Raw genomic sequence first — 20,094 nt, forward strand, 5'->3', positions numbered from 1 at the left:
ATAAAAATATTTATTCCCTGCCTTTCCCATAGTTCAAGGTGGTTTACATATTCAAATTAGAAAAATAAATACAGAATAAAATATAACTCTCCATCAAAACTTTGGTAACAGAAACCCACCCCCATTACCACACACACAAAAAATAACCTGTGCAGAGATGTACACAGTGCCTGCAATCTCACAGAATATTACCTTCATTTAGTGCATTAATTAACTGATGAAATCTTCTTTACTCTGCACCCAACACCTTATTGGTAATATCCAGTGGAGTGCTGTAGGGAAAGCAAGATTTTTTTTCAGGAAAATATGTTAAATTTAGTCTTTGGGACTCTCACAGCAGGCCCTTAGCCACCCGTCTTAAATGTCTCTGGAAACACAGCAAGCAAGACTATCTTGGTGTCAACCTTTGTGGGGCATCTCCTTATTTTGTATTGTATTTTGCTGTTTTGTTGGCTTTGAACAGATTGGGAAGCTATACAGTGAACTGGATATGGCAAAAATGAACGTGAGGGTCATGTCAGCGATTCTGAAGGAAAATGTCCCTGGATCAGAGAATCCAGATGATATGAAGCTTCTACAGGTACAGCATCCTTTTTGATGTTGCCATTTAACTGAAAACAGAGTGCATAGAACATGGAACCTGAAGTTGTCAATCAAAACTGCATCAATGAAATGTTATTTATTTCAGCAATCAAACATCAACACCAAACACAAGTTTTTATTAATATAGGTACAGATTTGTCATGTGATAGCCAGGGTGATATTCAAACAAACTGCACTTTTAAAGGCCTTGTGTCACTGCTGAGTCTATCCATCAAGGAAGGGAGGTCATAGGGGGTTACCACACTTTGTATTCCCAGCGATGTATTAAGAGTTTGAAAACGTTATAAAAAACATCACTTTAAAAGGGTTTTTGGATACCACGGCTTATAAATGGTTGGAAGACGTCTTCACAGCTAAAGGGGCCAAACAAAGTGCGAACAGTATTTTTTATAACGTTTCAAACTCTTAATACATCGCTGAGAATACAAGTGCGGTAACCCTCATGATGAGGAAGAAAGAACTCCCTTTTGATGCCCAAATCTTGGTTGTGGCCTGCAGGGAGTAGAAACAGAAAAGAGGGAAAGGAGCAAGCAGGGAGTGGCTTGCTTAAAGGGGGCTCAAGAGAATACCTTGACCAAGGAGAAAGCAGATGGAAAGCCTTGAAATGCTGTGCTTGATGAATGGGTAGTTGTGCTTCTCCTTTGCCAAAGGCCAGAGTTCTCAAAGATGTGATGCAGATCTTCCTGAGGAAAACCAGTACCTTCACTGTATCCTCCCAGAGACATATTTTAATGAAGATAGTGATGTCGTGAGGTGGAGAGGTAATCCATTATTTTTAAATCAGAATAAGGCCTGGTTTCCTCATTCCTTTATGATGTGGTGACTTTTTAAAAACACAAAACAAAACTAAGATCTACTTTATTTTATTTTTGTAAGCATTCCCAACATGAATTCACACACACCCTTTCCAATCCCCTTTGACACTTTTTGATGAGACAGTTTTTGCTATGTCAGTTATGTGGAGACATTGGTTGTGCTGTCATGTGGCTAGATCTGGTATTTGAGGTTGCAACCCGATGAAATAAATTGCTTCACGTAACAGATGTAAGAAAACGAGCTCATAAACAAAGAGCCACGCCAAAAAGTAATACGAAGGTTGAACCTGAAGAAAAGGTGGCGTGTAATCTGTAAAACTCAACTTTATTTAAATTAACTAGATATGTGAAGTGTAAGGATGCTTCTGAAATTCTCTTAATTCTCTAAATTCCTCCCTGGAGTTTGTGTTCTGAATTATCTGGTCTTGTTTCTAAAGTGAAACCAATCCATTAGGAATTCTCCTTTATTCCAGTTTTTTTTTTATTTCTGAATTTTGTAGTGTCAGGCATGCACACATTGCTTTAGCTTTTTCATTGAATATGTAAACTGCAGAAACAACAGCAGCGACCTTGATGTGATGGGATTACCAGTTGTACTAGAGTTCTTTTATTTACTTAGTTATTTATTTACTATGTTTATGCCCCACTTTTCTCCACAGTAGGAGCCAAAAGTGGGTTATAACGTTCTCCGCCTGGGAAGTCAGTTAGGCTGAGATTCTTTGACTGGCACAAGCCCTCCCCCCCCCCCAACAAGCTTCCATGACAAGCGGGGATTCAAACCCAGGTCTCCTGGATCCTAGTCTAATATTCTAACAATTATACCATGCTGGCTCTTCTTTTGTTTGATGAATTATCACTGGACACATGAGCACGTCTATACTAGTAGAACTCTACAAAAATCTTCATAACACAACAATATGATCACTTTGATTTTTTTGCAGTATTTGAACAGTGAAAACACGCAGGTTGTTAATATGGGATAATGAATAAGGGTAACACGAAGGAGCTGAATGAAGAGTTTTGAAAAATCTGCATATCCAATTCTGAAATTGACTTTTTAAAATCCTAGTTATTCGTGTGGGGTGGGGGGAGGACTGCAGCACACACTTATGTATTAGATTTCTATCCTGCCTTTTCCCGACCAAAGATGGGCTCAGGGCGGCTCACAAACAATACATCTTAACCATAAAATATAAATTGTACTTAAAATCCCTTTATTTAAAATTCTAAAATTAAACAAGTCTAAAAAATTCCAGAAAAAATTCAGATGGTGCCTTTTACATGGAAATTCCAGAACAATAGAAGCAACAGAATGGATGCTGGATGGATCTTCCCTAGCAGAGAGCTAGTAGATATTTCTCTTCTCTGTACATGAGAATTCATCTTTAGGCTGGCCAAGATCCAGAAGGCCTGTAATTAGCTTAGAGTAGCTGCCTTGTGCCTGCACTGTTGACTTGAATTGATTGAGCATGACTCATTGCATTTGGTGGTTTTGTGTATTACTTGACTTAATGCTCTGAGAAGATAAATGGACTGATTCTATTGTTCTAAACCTAGTTACCAAATCCATCAAAGTAGCTGGCGCTCATGTCTGCATAAATGTGTTTAGAATCAGGGTGAGCTTTGTTTCTCAAAAGTAGTAAGAGTACAATCTGAAGAGAAACCAGAGTATGAGCTTTTTTGCTGTTGGGGTCAAAAGCAGCTGAGAGTCTATGTATTGTTTTTACTTATAACCTGCGGGAAATATCTGAAATGTGATGAATGAAATGCCTGAAATGCAGTGGATGCTGATAGTCCCAAATTAATTTGAATGTGGGGAAACTGTAAAAATAAACAGGTGCCTTAGGGCGGTGGAGGCTGCTGTGTGAATGCCAACATCCAGCAAATTTCAGGCATTCAGTGTAATGTGCATGTATGCATGGTGCTTGTAGAACAGGAGTCTGCAACCTATGGCGTTAGAGTCAAAGGGGGCATATTATGGAACCAAATACGACTTTTTAATTTGGAGGGGTAAGAAAGATGCTAGAATAGCCACTATGTGAAGGGAATGGCAGGCCAAAAAAAAAAAAAAGGGATTAAGCACTTCTTAGAGATGCTTTAGAGCAAAGTTCCCCAACGTTTTTGAGCCTGTGGGCACTTTTGGAAAATGGCTGCTGCAGGAGGTGGAGCCTGTCCTACAGTAGCTGCTGCAGCTTACCTTAAGTCACACAGGGAAGATCCTTTTGCTGTGGTGGCATCTGCTGCTGAAGCAACATTTTAAAAAGTCTGTGCACACAGTGGCCCATCAGAAGCCTTGCTGGGGAAAAGCTCCACCTGGCCTCTCCCACTTTCTAAAAACCCTCGGTGGGCACCTGGAAGGGTGTTGGCGGGCACCAAGGCGCCCACAGGCACCATGTTGAGGATGCCTGCTTTGAAAAAAAGAAAAAGAGGTGATCAGTTGTCAATAATCCAAGTGTGAATCATGCATAGATTTGTGCCAGTGTAGTAAAACAATTGTGCAGGTGTTCCTGTGTATATTTAATACTTATTGTGAGAACTTGTTTGGGCCAATTCTTAATAAAAGCCTCACAACCACCAGTGTTCGGGCTGCAGAAGCTTTATGAATTATTAATCAGCATGTCAATTACCAGCAATGTTAACTTGAATATTTTCAATTATGCAAATAGTCTTTCCTATACTGGCTCATTATGATCTCTTGTTCTCAATTTTTATGTTGTTTGGCTCTTTAATTATAAAAGTTCACTGACAGCTGGTGCAGAAGCTCAGTTCCGCCTCAGCAAGAATCAACTCTGTGTGTGGTGTGTGTTTTTGTTTTCAAAGTGAGAGATTCTTGTCCAAGCATCAAGTGCCTACAAGCGACAGCTCCTTTGTAACTTATGGAGTTTCTTCATTGGTTGCTCCCACGTAGTCCAATTGGATAGAGTGGTGTTGAGTAAGGGTAAACACCAAATGTAGCACAGGCCTTTGCCTAAGCATCTCTAAGCCTCAGGCCTGAGGTGATTTGAATATTATTGTCCAGCCTTGAGGCTGTTCATGCCTGAGATGACACTATAAGATGTTCCAGTGGCCACCAGCAAAGATTGTCTTTTTTTTTTTTTTAAAAAAAAGACTAGACTAATTCATGGATGATGGAAATTGGGGGTTGGGTCTAGGGTTGCCAGGTATCCCCTGGAAACTGGCGGGGGAGGGGGTGGGGGGAACTTAACCAATGGGGATCTGAGGCCCAGCCCCCACACCATCAGCGACACATCAACGTCACTTCCAGCGCTCGCCAGAAGTGACATCTTCACTTCGGCGGTGACATGGGGACACTCTAGTATTTGGGCAAAAACTCTACGGTAGAAGCCATTTTTACTATAGAGTTTTTGTCCAAATACCAGAGCATCAGAAGTGAGGGCTAGGTCTCAGTTCGTGGCTGGTAAGACCCCCCCACAGGCTGGCTGAATGGCCCTGAGGTGAGGGGCCCCAAAGTGGGTGTATGGCAACTCTAGTTGGATCCTATAGTAAGGCAGTTTGTGGAAGTGGTTTTTGCCCCTTCCACTCTGCAGCCCCCTAACTCCCCCCCCGCAACAAAGTTGCTGCATGTGAGATTTGATACAGTGCAAGATAAGACAACCAAAAGGGGGAATTGGCAGACATCATGTTCTCCTCTCCAGTGTAAACTTTTCCATGACTAATGGAAAAGTTGTCAGTGTGTAAAGGGGGTGAAATCACTCCCTCCTGCTTCTTCCATCAGCAGTTCTGAGGGCAAAAGAGGTGGAAAGTGCATTTTCTCTCCTTCCACCTCATTGTGGCCTGCTAACTTGCATGTCTGTTACTCCAGACAGCTCCTTTGATCCTTGGAATCAACTTCACCAGGGTCAAAAATGGCTGCTGGGGGAGGGCAATGGGAGAAGATTAGTGACCATCCATGTGTTTCACTGACAGATCGCTGGATCCAACCCTGCCTGTATAAATCCTGGCAGTGGCTCCAGTGACACCAGTATCTGTACCGCTTTTGCAAGCAGCTTCCTTATATATTTGCATCTTTTGTTTGCACTGTTGTTTTTCCTCCAAAAAAGAAATTCAAGTAGCATTTGCTCTCTTTTGGGACAACTTCTAAAAGTACTAATAATGCATCCAGTTGCTCTAAAAGGGATGCTTCTGAATGTGAATTTACTGCCAAAACCAACTTAGACATAACTTTGTTTCCAAATCCAGTACAATCTCTATGACAGGGATGCATCTTTACTTTTTCCCCATAATGGAATGTACTCTGTATGAATAATTTGCACAGTACTCTGTAAAAAGACTTGGTTTTTTTTTTTGAGGACTAGTGGGAGGGGCTAAAATTGAAGATAATTGGGGTGGGGCTTCTGGATTTCATTAAGGACCCACCTACCTTTCCCCTTTTTAATTTAAGCACTGCTTCAACATCCTTTACTTTTGCAAGCCAAATACTAGTGGACAATATCTCAGCCTTTGTCCCTTGGCAGAAGCTCTACAAGACAAGTCGAGTAATGCAAGAGAGGATCATGGAACTGCTAGCAACAGTACAGAATGAAGATGTGATAACTGAACTGATACAAGTGAATGAAAATCTGAATAATGTCCTGATGGGACACGAAAGGTAAAGCTGCTGGGTGCATGTTCTGATCTCTTGTCTTCATATCTACCAAAAGTTGCCAGTGTGTTGTTGCTAGTCTTTGAGAAAGTGATTTTAACTAGTTACAGGAACAGATACCTATTATTTCACAATCAACACAAGACAGATTTCCATTGTTGCACTGATATTTCCTACACTTTGTTTCCTTGTTGTAACTGTGAGATTCTCCAGCTCCCCTCGGTAATCCCAAAAAGTCACACGTTCAGACTGACAGTCCAAAGCAGGTTAACGTTTATTCAGGATCCGCAGGTACAGAATAAGCAATCCACAGGTTCAAAGCTGCTAATGGCATTTCAGTCTACAGGCCTAAACTATAAGCATAACGCAATCCCAGGTGCGGTACTAGGCAGGCCTGGGAACAGGGAGATAACAGCACAGGCTAGGAGGAAGGGAGTGAGCAAGCCATAACACCAGAGTTGCTAGTATGAGAGTCAAGGACAGATCGGGGCCGCAGCGAGGGAAACACTTGCAGTGTGAACAACAGGCCTGACTGATGTCAAGAGCCAGGGATCCAGCAAAGAGCCTGACTGATGTCAAGAGCCAGGGCATCCGGACGGTTCCTGACATTCAAGAGCCAGGGCATCCGGACGGTTCCTGACAGTAACATCCATGGCTTGGCTTTTCTTATGGAGTGGCCCCAATTGTGTCATGTTAAAGCTGCAGAGACTATTATCTGTGACTAGACAGAGCTCCCATTCAAATCAGGAAGGGTGCCATAAAAAACCCCACTTTATGCTAACTGTTGGTCATCTTCTTTAAATGCCTAAATGTAAAAGTAGTGATTATTTGTACTGAAGTACGTAAAGTTATCTGTTTATTTCTCTAACCTTTAGTGTCTTTGAGAAAGAGGGAAAAAAAGAGTTGCGCTTAGTTTGTTCATCATAGCTATATGATCGGCTTTATCATTTTTGTACAGGTTCTCTCGAAATAGAGTCCGCTTCCTGGAAAATCAAAGGATTCAAAATGAACGCACAGCGGTGAGTAATTAACAGTTATCCCTCCAGAACCAGAACAGCCTTTTCTTTTCCAGCTACACCCTTCAGTTTCTTGATTCATTTATACATTGGTTATGTTTGTGGCTCCTGAGTCTATGCATGTTTACTCAAAGTAAATCCCATTGGGATCAATGTGGTATACTCCCAAATAAGTATGCATAAGTTGTAGCCACCTTGAATCATTATATAGAGGACAAGCATTAATATTTGTTCAACCTTAGAAGTACCCAAACATGTTAGGGGGAAAGAGTCAAGCACAACTTCATAACTGAACGTTAGATCTACTTCTGAACTTTGTTAAAAGTTTAGTTTTAAAGATTGGTTTTAAAAAAAAAAGCCACACTGCTTACCCAGGAATGCCCCAAATGCTTCTCTAAATTGTAACCATTAACTTCTATTTTGACTTAAAATGTGTCTTGCAGTTCTTTGTTATTCTGTTCTGTCGGTAGTCAGACTGTTAGATTCTAAGGGCTTACTGCTACCATTCAGAGGGATCGGATCGTTCGTTGATCATGGTCTATTGAAAATAAAGCTTGAGTCTCTCACACACACAAAAGAAAGACAAAGTCGTTTGTCTTAATAAAAACAATCTTTACTCTAAACTCAGGGTTGGGGTTCACTGGGAGCAAAAACAAATAAACCTACATTCTAAGTTTTCCTGACCTTGCCAGAAGCCTCTGGCAGTTGCTAAGCTTACTCTCGAGTAGGCATTCTTAAACGGCAAGAAAGCTTCTCCATCCTAGCAGGCTGGTATCCAAAAGGTAACTACAGAACTGCTTTCACTTCCAAACAAAGGATATAGAAAGCAGTTAAACATGCAAATTGTGTACGTGACAAGCAGGCACGATTGCAATGGTCACCATACTGACCGCTTGGTTAATTACAATATTAACCCTTAACTGTCTGACATGTAGCAAAGCTCGCTATCTAATACCCAACACAGACATCTTGACGTTCACAGCGTTTTTTCTAGACTCCTAATCAATGCAAAATAAAGTGCTGTTTGGGTTGCTCTTTGATCTGAGAATCCTCCTGTGAAAATATATTTCAAAGCAAGTGCTTATCAGACCGCAGGCAACAAGCAGGTGATCTGATTAGGTCTTTACTGCTGCCAAGATCTGCATCAATTATAGATCACTATCAGTTACCTAACATGAATCTGGCTGTGATTACTTGTTGGAGTCTGGAAGTTTGATTTGCATGTAGAAGTAACATGACCTCTGACCTCTTCATTTCATTTTAAGGACAACAGCAACCAGCCCTCTGCTCCCTCATCTGACTTGCTTGACCTCGAGTCAAGTTTTCCGACTACGGTGCCAAAGGCTGGGGGAGCTGGCCTTGTGACTTCTCCGTTTTCAGAATCAAGTGAGTAAGGAATTTGCAACTCTCTCATGCCTTCCCAGAACTTTACTAGCCTGGCAGGGGAAAAGGACTTAACTGAGTTCAGGCTGTGTAACTATTATATAAATGACACTTCAGACACAGAAGTGCTTTTACTGTAGCCTTCCTTACTCTTCTGGAGAATTTTTATCTTCTCAGATGCATTTCAGACATCAGAGGAATTCCACTAATGTCTATAATATAAAGGTGTTGGCTGTGAACTAGAAGCCAAGAGGCACGTTTAAGGAGGGCAAGTGTTTCAGACCATATGTGATTGTTCTTCAAGAGTGTGATTATTCCTCAAGTTGCTGACTGTAATAAACAAATGCGCCTCTGAACTAGACATGCATACCAAAGGAATATTGGTCTGTGTTGATAACAATTATAGCAGTTAGGTAGAAAAAAAACAGGAAATAAGGTGGGGAAGAAAGGGAAAGTTAATCTTTCTTCACCTGCCCATTCCTCGTGGTGATGAAATTATACACACCCATCCAGTTCACACTCACCACACTTTAATATGTGAAAAGCACACACGATTACTCTGTCGTGTTTAGTAAAGGTAAAGGTCCCCTGCTCAAGCACCGAGTCATGTTTAGTTCGTCCTTAATACTAAACCAGCCTGTACAGACACCATGTTAAGGCTCTTACCAAACTCTGGCCCTCATGGGGTTGGATCCAAATTTTGTGAAGCTCATGTAATGGGACTTGCTCACTGGGCCCATCTTGTCCCCAATTCTGCTCCTTATAGACAGAGGAACCTCAAGAACATCACTGGGGGGAGGGAGGCTGAAATGGCAGTCTGCAATGGGAGGGGGGAATTGGCAAAAAATACCCGCTCCCTTCCTCTAGTGGGAAGAGCGCCTTTGGAGCCAACCCTTTGGTTCTGTAAAAAAACTCACCATCTTAATATTCTTTATTGTTCCTATTAAGACTGCGAGCCGTCGTGTGTTGCTGCTCCAAGCACCCACCTGATGCAACCATCACTTTATCCTCAGCTAAACCCACTACATGCTGCAAATACTGTGCAGACTGCGTAAGTAACTATTTGCCCATCAACTAGATATCAAGATGGATTTTAAGATCTGATAAGCAGAGGTGAAATCCATTTCATATGGGAAGTCTTCAGTGTGTGAGGGAGTTTATAGACTCTGGAAAAACAACAACAAAAGAGGGGGGAAACCAAATGGATAAAAAAATGTATAAAAGCCCTTCTAGTATAGTGAAGCTCCCTGTATGTTTATTTATTTCTTATATACTAGAGCGTGGCTTCCATGTCTTACCTTCTGTTGCATGTCGGGATCTTAAGGATGCGTATACATCAAGCAGTGTAATAGGTCAAGTGGCCAAGACTGCCATGATGGACTGTGTGAAAATGAAGGAGGGGGATAGAAAAGAGAGTCTACGAAGGGAACCGGCAGGCGGGATGGCCAGTCAGATGTGCTTGAAGTGGAAGGCAGGCAGCTCAACTGTGATGACTTGGTGGCTTCCAGTGTATTTTCTTCTCCCTTCAGGTTTGTAACAGAAGCACAAAGTACAAGTCAGAGCTTTCCAGTTGCCAGCCAATATGAGAATGTGAGTAGTAAACCATTTCTTGATCCTGGTTCATTAGCTAGCGTCAGATAGGAAAGGACTTGCATAGATTCTGATTAGAGGCAAAGTGGAAGTCTACTACGTTTCTTCAGAGGAGCTCTTTGTGGCATAACATTGTTCTTCCTTCCCCATTTTAGTCTCACCCTGTGATGGAGGTTACGCTGTGGCCCAAGGTTGCCTGGTGTACTGGCCGGGCAGGCTGGCGGGGGCTGCTACTGCAGCACAGTGCAGAGGGAGCTGAGAGCGGGCGTGGCAGGAAGTAGTGGAGGGTACAGAAGTCGAGGCTTCTGCAGCCTGGGTGGCTGCACAGAAATAGTGGGGTCAGCAGTGGTAAGGAAAAGTCTAGGAAGCAGTCCAAAAAATCAGACTGGGGTCTCTTACATATCACAGGCTAGGCAACAAGGGTCGTTGTTAATCAGTCCAAGGTCTGGGGCATAGGCAAGGCGGTAGGTGTCATCTTTTAAACAGTCCAAGGTCGTTCTCAGGCAAGATAGCAAACAGAGTGGAGCTTGGCTGAAACTGGAATTCGGTAAGCTGCTTCCACGCCTAGGCTGATTTTCGCTGCTCCTTAAATCTGGCCAGCTATCAGAGTGAGGTTGGTCCTGTCATCACTCACTGTCATTCTCTACAGCTGGAATGCCTCTCCTGCTTTGTAGCCAAGCTGATCATTTTTTTAATTCAGCTTCTGCTTTGGTGAACCATGGGGGAGGAGTCTTTGGCTGGCTCTGGCAGTCGGGCCTCCAAGGGGGACTAGAATTCCTCAGCCTGGCTAGACGTAGAAGCGTCTGACGGCCCCTTTAATTCAGCATCTGGTTCAGAAGGCTCTTCAGCTGCATTCCCATGAGGGTCAGCTGCCGATGGGACAGCCAACTGCTCTAGTTCTGCATCCAAGGCCTTGGACTCAGCCATGGGGGGGGCATGACACTTGGTGAACATCATAGCTAAGTGGGGACTTGAACTCCAGTCCCTTAGACCCTGGTCTGATACTCAAACCACTACACAATACTGGGGGTGGAATTTCCAGCCACAACCTGGAGATTGCCAACCCTAGTGATCCCTCAAGGGTTTTGGATTTTTATCCCTAACCTCCCTTCCATCCCCCCCCCCAAAGTTTGTTGCTTAGCAGCACACATTTGAGACTGAAAACTTACCTCCCCCACACACTTCTGCTAGGCTTAGTAGCACAAAGCCCTTGTGTTGAGCTGAAGTGACTCTTTGGATTCCTGGCTATTGGTTCTAGCTGAATTATATACAGTGATGGTCTTCAGGCTCTGCAGACCCTGGCCCCACCTTTAAACCCCCAGGCAGCACATGATAGGAGTTGAAGGAGGCACCAGAGTCTCTAAGGCTGCTTGAGGGTTACAAAGAAGCTCTCTCCACTGCTGAGTGACCTCACCTTGTTGGTCTGCAGCTCCTGCCAGGGAACGGGCAAAGAAAGGCAGGGGGCATGGTGCCCCTTTTCTCTGAGTATGTACATTAGCAGCAGGTCTTTCCAGACAACACTGGAAAAAAATGGTGGCTCTGTAAGGGCTTGTTGTTGTGGGTCTTGACCCAAGGGTTGAAGACCACTGATTCAGAGAACTATGTTATAAGCAACGAGAAGGGTTATTGTTCTTCTGTCCACATTAATTCAAGCTGTAATTCATGTTTGCTTTCCAATGTTCTATAGTAAAGAATGAACAAGCATGTTAGATTAAACTGGTTTTGAAAAAGCCGTCTTCCTCCCTACCTGATTCCTTCCACTTCTTTTCTGTAGGTAAACTCCTTTTTAACTCCTGTGCCTCTCCATCCAGTAAGCCTTCAGATTAATGGGACAAGAGATACCCCAGCAACAGGTAATGGCTTAAACATTTGCAGTTAGTGCTTGCCTTGAAGTAATTGTCACTGCTTTTCGAATGTCAGTAGAAAACTCAGATAATATTACAAAAGCATGATTCCAAGGGGTGATGCTCACCTCTCAAGTCCTTGCTTGGGGCCAAGGTTACTGAAGGGCTGACTTATCCCATAATGTCCAGCCTGCCAGTTATGACCTTCATCCCAAGCCTCGCTCTTTGGGTCCAGTCCACAGTAGCGAGGTGGGGGGGGGAGGGTGACCAGAGATAGGGTTTTTCAGTGGTGGCACCCCTGTTGTATAATGCCCTCGTCCCTGAAGCCCGCCTGATGTCTACCCTGTTAACATTTAAACACTCGGGTAAAGTCCACCCACGCTTTTATCTGAAGTTGTAGCCCATCATTTTAGTCCTGTTTTGTTTTTGTAACCCTCACCTATTTGGTGAATTTATGGCTCTGCTTTTATGCTTCAATGATGACTACTTTATGCTGTTGAGATGCTTTTTAGTTTTCAGGAGCTACTAGTTTTAAAGATGTAAATTAGCATGGTTTTCTTGCTGGGGGATTTGTTTTATTGTATTTTTCTTTTAGTTTCCTCAAGCATGTGGCTGGATAGGCAGCATAAAACATTCTAAATAAGTAATGGGTCTATTTAGATGAACTTCAAGGCTCACAGAGGCTGTTTTTAGTGTGCAGTGCAAGGTTGCACCTTCCCATGAGAATTGTGGCACATTTCAAGCTTAAATCTATTGGATTCTATTTGCGCTATGCAAAATGCTATGTCCCCATTCCTCAGGTTTGTAGGTAAGAAGTGTGGAGGCTGGGAAGGCGTAGTTGTGCTCCCCCTGCCACACATAATCTGTGTAACTTGAAGTTCATTTGCAGACCCAGTGGCGAGGAGGGGAGCGAGCGTGAGAAGGAAGCACACATACTCTCAAGTTGGGGAAAGTAGGTCACAGCTTCCATTGATTACAACAGAAGGAGCACTGGCACAGCATGGGGGGCAAATCCCTCATCGGGCGACCCGCCTGCTGGCTGATGTTACACCCTCCCCCCAGCCCACCTGCCTGGGGAAAACAGCAGAGTGGCAAGGCAGGGATAAGCATGGGCGTGTGCTGGTGCATGGCTCCCTTGCCACCTGGTGGAGACAGGCCACCTACAGCCACCAAGGTGGGAGTGTGGCTGCATGCCCCCACTCCCAAGACCACTTATGGCAGTGATGGCGAACCTTTTAGAGACCAAGTGCCCAAACTGCAACCCAAAACCCACTTATTTATTGCAAAGTGCCAACTCAGCAATTTGCCCCCGCCAGGTGGCGGGAAGTCCAGGGAAGGGGGGGGGGCTTGGAGTCCAGGGAAGGAACTGCTCGGCTCCCTGCTCTTTCAAGACCTCATGGAGCTCCTCGCGTTGGAGAGGTGCGAGGGGCTCTTTTGTGGGAGTGTGGGGTGGTGTGGGGTTGGGTTGGCAGCTCCCTCCAAAGCTCTGCAAGCCCAACTGCGGCGAGCCCCTGGGGTCGGCCCACCCGTTGTCTCTGGAGGAGGCCTCGAGGGTTGGTGGGCGCACACGGCGCGGCGCTCCAGGGAACTCCTGGGAGCTCTATGCTGACAGGTCCCGCTCCTCCTCCCCCCATCCGAGGGCAGAGGGAGGGAGGCTGCCTGGCAAAGCCCCCCCCGCCCAGCCGCGCAACCTGCGAGCCCCTCTGCGGGCACTCCGCAGAGGCCGGCCGCTCTCTCGCCCCAAGGGGGCAAGGGGGGCTCAGGCTGCCCACGGCGAGCACGTGCGGCCCCCGCAGCCCAGCCCGCCACGCGGGGCAGCCCAGGCGGGCAGAGGCGAGCGCCACAAGCTGCTGCTAGCCGTGGATGTCAACGCAGTCCAGCTGGGCGCGGGCACTCAGCCCGACACCCTCCCCAAGGGCGAAGCCGGGCACACACCCGCACCGGACCAGGGAGAAGGCATACTCTGCCTGACGCCGCGTGGACACGCCGGCCAAGACACACCCCGGCAGGAAGGCCGGGGTACTGTTCCTGCCGCCATTCACAGCCCTGCCCCGCCTCCGATGTGTTCTTTGACCCATTGCATTGGCGGGAGTATCGAGACGGATGGGGGAGAGCTTGGCTGTGGGACGCTGCTGCGGCAAGTGGGGCGGATGGTTTGTGGCCCTTTGTCGCCGACGAGGCTTGGCCTCATCCACAGGGAAGGGGGGGCTTTGAACTGGTCTGTGCAGCGCGGAGCAGTTCAAAGTCCAGGGAAGGGGGGGCTTCTCGACTTACCCGCGCGTGCCGACAGACAGGGCTCCGCATGCCAAGTCGGGCACGCGTGCCATAGGTTCGCCAACACGGACTTATGGGGTCCCCAAAACGGGGGAGATAGGTGTGGAGGCACGGCTTCCCCCAAGTGGATCTGCCCTGATGCTCAAATCAGCTATGGAAGCTGCGATGATGTAAGGGACCAGCATACATATCAGAGTAGCAACCCATAACAACTGAAGCTGAGGGAGGGTGGGTGGGAAAGCCGGACCGAGAGATGGTGCCCCCCCCCCGGCGCCACGCTGGTTAAATAGCAGGGAGTGGGCCAAGGGGTTATTCCCACTGGTTGCTCAGGGAGGCAGGATCCAAAGTTCCACTTCCTATCTCCTGGACGGGAATCTCCCACTCTCAGTTTTCCTTCCTGCCTTGCACAGGGAGTGCAGCATAGCAGCAGCTCTCTGCAGCAGTGACTTTAATTCTTCCATAGCTTAGGCTTTTTCTGTTCCTTATCTATGGAGCTATTCTTCCTTTCTCACTATAGCCTTTGCTTCAGATCCCTACTCAGTCTACAGCAAGGTTTGGAACGCCGTCGATAGACTTAATCACTTCGGCTGCCAACCACCAGCTACCCCAGTTCTTCTTGAGGTACCATCAGCCAGGTGTGGAATGGGTGGACACTGCTCTTCTTTTAGCCACCAACCTACTGTTTGCCTTCCCTCCGCTTCCGATCATTCCAAAGGCGTTGAGAAAGCTTCGCCGGGAACATGCAACAATCATTTTTGTGGTACCAGACTGGCCATGGTACCCAACACTGAAGGAGCTCTCCATTCAAGAGCCGTGGCACCTACCTGTCAGCTGGAATATGCTTCACCAAGGTCCTGTGTGGCATCCAGATCTGGAATGGCTACATCTGACCACGTGGCTATTGAGAGGCAGTGGTTCCTAGACCTCGGATATGACCAGGAAATTGTAGAGATTATCCTGAATTATATATCCTTTCAGATAGAAAAGCTTCTATCTGCAGGATATATAATACCTCCTGGAAAGCCTTTGTCCAGGGGTGCAAATGCAAGCATGTGGAACCCTTATCCTTTAGTGTAGGTCAGCTACTTGCATTCTTACAGGATGGTGTAAAACAATCAGTTAAAGCCTCCACATGACGCAGACAGGTAGCAGCAATTGCCACTGTTGTTCCTCACCTTGAAGGTCACACCATGTCCAGACATCCACATGTCAAGTCCTTCCTGAAAGGGGTGTTGCAGGCATGCCCTCTGGTGATTCACAGATTTCCCACCTGGATGCTACATGTGGTGCTTTCAGCACTTACAAAGGCTCCCTTTGAACCCTTGAGGGAGGTCCTTGTCAAGTATCTCAGGATGAAGGTTCTGTTTTTGGCTGCCATAACTTCAGCATTCAGAGTGTCGGAACTGGGAGGACTTTTGGTGTGGAAGGATCTTTGCATTTTTCACAAAGATAAGGTGGTTCTCCAGCCTGACCCCACCCTCTTACCTAAGGTCAGTTTGGTATTCCATTGCCTACAGGAGATTCACCTTCCTTCCTTCTACCCTCAACCCAGGCACGAAAGGGAAAAGGAATGGCACACCCTAGATCTTCATTGCGCGTTACGCATTTACATCAGGCGCACAGAGGATATCAGGAAGATGGGCTCCTTGTTCATTTCCATCACCGCTCCGAACAAGGGCAAGAATATGCCTAGGGCGGCTATAAGCTATACCATCAGACAATATATCGCACACATGTATAGAGCCAGCAATATTCCAGTTCCTGTTGGCATCACCACACACTCGGTATGCAGCGCAGCCGCCACAGCAGCTTTCGATCGCAACGCTTTGGTGGAAGAAATTTGCAGGGCAGCCACATGGTTGTCCATTTCAACCTTCGTAAAACACTATCGCATCAACTTATTCTCGTCGGCTGATGCAGCCTTTGGATGAATGGTACTTCAGCAAGTTGTGAAGGAAGACTAATTTCCACCCATCACAAGGTCACAGCTCTTGGAGATCCCAATGCTCAAGATGCCCTCCTCAGAGCGAGAATGGAACCTTGATTACTTACCATGAGGGTTCTTTCTGTTCTGAGTTATGGAGGGCATTTTGCCCACACAAGAAGACCTAGTCCAAAGAGGGAAGGAGGAAGGAAGAACCTCAAGATGTTAAGGGAAGAAGAGAAAGCAACAACGCTCTGATCCTTCTTTCCTTTTGTTTGTTTACACTCTTCTCCTTAACTTAATTCGTTCACCACCTGTTTCATAATTTCATAGTTTACTGTTTTCTTGTTTTAAGTCTTTAAACTGAGAGGTGGGAGATTCCCGCCCAGGAGACAGGAAGTAGAACTTTGAACCCTGCTTCCCTGAGCAACCGGGTGGAATCACCCAACGCTCCAGATGCCCTCTGTACCCCAGAGCAGAAGGAACTCTCACTGTAAGTAATCAAGGTTCTGTTTTGTCATCTCTGGCTTTCTTTCTCTTGTAGACATGTCCAAAAGCCAGACGCCGCCTCCCAATTACTATGAGCTCATGGAGTTTGATCCGCTGGCTCCCAGTGACAAAATGGAGTAAGTGATTTTGAAAATGACCAAGCTGTGCATTTGTTTCCCTTTTATAGTACATCATAGGCTAAAATACACAAAGCCTTTCCCATGTCTGCATAAGTCTGTTGATCATACCTATTTAGGTCAGTGGTGTAACACACAATTGGATGCACACAGTTGTTTTGTTACATGTACTGATGCTGTGGTTACAAGGTAGCTTTCATCTTGTTCTCAAAAGCAAACATTCTGATAGCTTTTTTTTTTAAGCTGAGTGCGAGCTGTAAGATTCTTGGTACGAATTTTGCTTCTCCCATGAATTCTTCTAGGTTATAAGCCAGCCATTTTTCTCTGCTTTGTTGAAGACAATATAATATAACCTACTGTTTACCCTGTGCTTTGCTTTTCAGACCTATTTATGAAGAAATTGATGCACATCTCTTCAGACCTAGTGTTAAAAGTCATACCAGCTGCTAGACTCAAGAGGTCCAAGTAAAACAAAAGTATCTTCTTTTCCTACACTAGAGACTGATTTGGTAACTCATAGGCTTATCAGTTAAGCAACAGTACAACTGAAGGGGTGGCTCCTGCATACTCTACCTTAAGTGCATTATTTGACATTAAGTTCCACTGGATCACGAAGAGCGTGAGGTTCTCTGTGTATTCTGGATTGAAGTCTACAAATGACATACAGCGTGATTTCCAAAAGTTGATGACAGGAACACCACACATTGTAACTGGCATCATAAAAAATGTCTTTCACTCGCACAATATAAGACACCCTGCTTAATAATATGTGAAGTACTTTCAGTTGGAAGAACTACATTATAGAACCTTTCGTGCCGGCCTGAAAGGAAACCCTCCTCAAAGCTTTAATTTGGGTTCAGCAGCTAGAGGCCCAGAAGGAAGAGATGTGTAGCTTCTGTGTCAATGAGAGCGCTTTACGAGGAATTGGGCCCCACGCCTCCATTCTGCTGCAAAATGAATTGCTAGTTAAACGATTGGATACTTTGAAGTTAAATTTTCTTACATACTTTTTTTGATCTTCTGATCTCACTATGACACTTTCTTTCATGTAGTTGTTTAACATACCAGTTGTTCTTTTAGAAACTTGCACAAGCTTTTCACAACAAATGAAATGTGAATCCCTTATAACTGGCATGCCTGGAGGTTCTGCTGCGTTTCAGTCTAGCCTTCTGCTTTCCCCATGTACATTTGTTTTCACCATTGGATAGTCACTAAATACTGCACAAGCAGGTCTGGCTCTTAAATTTTAGAAGAAGCTGCCAAATAACCAACTGAAAGGGAAACTGATTCCAAAGGTACTTAATTTGGGGGTTACTTTGTTTGTTTCTCCCTGCCCTCAACAACTCATGTTATCTAAGCAGTTGTTTGGTGATGGCTCATATAATATAGAAGAGTGACTAGAAGAAGTGCCTTCGCTTTGCTTAAAAGCAAAATGTGTATTTTTCTGAGATTCTGTCCACCAAATGCAAATAATAAAAGTAATTGCAGATAGTTTCATTTTGCTTGTAGCCCTGCATATTGGTACAATGCAAATCTTCCTTCCTTGTGTGTGTGCAATATTTAATTATGTTTTGCAACTTCTATAAAGTTTTTATAAAGTTCAAATGAATAAATTATGGTGGAAAACTGAGTTATTACTGAATAGTGTTTCCAGACGGTGTCCAGCTCCTTTTAAAATCTCTCCCACTTTTTTTTCTAGTTAACCTGCATGTTTTATGTATATTGTTTGCATGGCTATGAAAGTAGGGCACCACATAGTGGCTGATATAATTATTTACACTGTTCTCATCTAGCACTGAGTTGAGGTATCCACTGAGGCGTAACAGTATATTGGAACAAATTCAAATATATCTGGAAAATCCCCAGACGTTGTGTTATCTTAAGGTAGCCTAATTTTTTAAAAAATTCATTACTCCTTACTTAATTTGGTTTACACAACACAAGATTTCCGCCCCGCCCAATAGACCAGCTAAGTCACAAGACTCTGGTAATATCAATCAACTCAAGATTGCATGATTCATAGAAATACACTGGATGATGGAAAATGTATCTAATAGAATAAAAAAAACCCCATTCTTTCATAACGTAATACAGTTAAGTATCAGAAAGTTTGAATGACAGCTAGCTTCATTTGAGAGAGCCTTTTATATAACTTTTTATATCAAGCCTTTTATAACTATCTAGACTTTCTAGAGTGAAGATTTTATGCTGAACTGCTGTTTATTCAACATTTCAAAATGGCAGCTGGTCAAGTCAGTGTGGACATGTTCCGTGTAGAAGTTTATTAATTTTTAGTGAATGATGAAAGCCTATGACAGTAGTAGTTCCGTTCTGTTAATCATTCAGGATTTTTAACGTTTGTTATAAGCAAAAACACGTAGAAGGCGTCAATAATCTGCTTAATGTGACTAAAGGGAAGAGGATAGAACTGGAGTCTTGCAATATTGGCCAACTGATGAGTACCAGGAGAACAGACCTTGAATTGGTTCTTGTAGGTTATCCGGGCTGTGTAACCGTGGTCTTGGAATTTTCTTTCCTGACGTTTCGCCAGCAACTGTGGCAGGCATCTTCAGAGGAGTAACACTGAAGGACAGTGTCTCTCAGTGTCAAGTGTGTAGGAAGATAGTCAGAAAGGGGTTGGGTTTGAGCTGAGTCATTGTCCTGCAAAAGTAATGTGCTAGTCATTGTCCTGTAAGTATCAAGATAATGTGCTAATGACGGTGTGGTATGTTAATATGGAACCATTGTATCCTGAAGTGATCTGTTAATGTGTGAAGTCCAAAGCTAATCCGCATGGCTATTGTTGACTATAGCCTTTGTTAGTCTGGAGGTTTTTTAGGACAGGAAGCCAAGCCTTATTCATTCTTAAACTCTCTTCTTTTCTCAGTGGGTAGCCGTGTTAGTCTGTTTGTAGTAGTCAAAAAGGGCAAGAGTCCAGTAGCACCTTAAAGACTAACAAAAATATTTTCTGGTAGGGTATGAGCTTTCTGAAGAAGTGAGCTGTGGCTCACGAAAGCTCATACCCTACCAGAAAATATTTTTGTTAGTCTTTAAGGTGCTACTGGACTCTTGCCCTTTTTGATCTCTTCTTTTCTGTTAAAGTTGTGCTGATGTTTATGAATTTCAATGGCTTCTCTGTGCAATCTGACAAATAGTTGGTAGAATTGTCCAGTCTTTCAGTGTCTTGGAATAAGACCCTGTGTCCTGTTTGTGTCAGTCCATGTTCAGCCACTGCTGATTTCTCAGGTTGGCCAAGTCTGCAGTATCTTTCATGTTCTTTTATCCTTGTTTGTATGCTGCGTTTTGTGGTCCCGATGTAAACTTCTTCACAGCTGCAAGGTATACGATATACTCCTGCAGAGACCTTGAATGATTACAGCTTGGAGTAGGGAAATCAGGATTGGCTCCTAGAAGCT

The 20,094-nt window shown here is 44.5% G+C and overlaps 1 protein-coding gene across 1 annotated transcript in view; it reads left to right on the forward strand.

The window, feature by feature from the left end:
• Nucleotides 1-17,182, forward strand: part of TOM1L1 (target of myb1 like 1 membrane trafficking protein) — a 64,791-nt gene extending 47,609 nt beyond the window's left edge. Inside the window, exons 7-15 of the mRNA XM_056862149.1 lie at nt 464-580; nt 5,894-6,027; nt 6,980-7,040; nt 8,303-8,423; nt 9,369-9,471; nt 9,950-10,010; nt 11,785-11,863; nt 16,597-16,678; nt 17,062-17,182. Of these exons, the coding sequence (XP_056718127.1) occupies nt 464-580; nt 5,894-6,027; nt 6,980-7,040; nt 8,303-8,423; nt 9,369-9,471; nt 9,950-10,010; nt 11,785-11,863; nt 16,597-16,678; nt 17,062-17,128 (825 nt within the window). The 3' untranslated portion in view covers nt 17,129-17,182. The remainder of the gene's footprint in view (nt 1-463; nt 581-5,893; nt 6,028-6,979; nt 7,041-8,302; nt 8,424-9,368; nt 9,472-9,949; nt 10,011-11,784; nt 11,864-16,596; nt 16,679-17,061) is intronic.
• The last annotated feature ends 2,912 nt before the right edge of the window (nt 17,183-20,094 follow it).

The sequence above is a fragment of the Euleptes europaea genome, chromosome 1 (genome assembly GCF_029931775.1).
Source record: "Euleptes europaea isolate rEulEur1 chromosome 1, rEulEur1.hap1, whole genome shotgun sequence".
In the NCBI taxonomy this organism is placed as follows: domain Eukaryota; kingdom Metazoa; phylum Chordata; class Lepidosauria; order Squamata; family Sphaerodactylidae; genus Euleptes; species Euleptes europaea.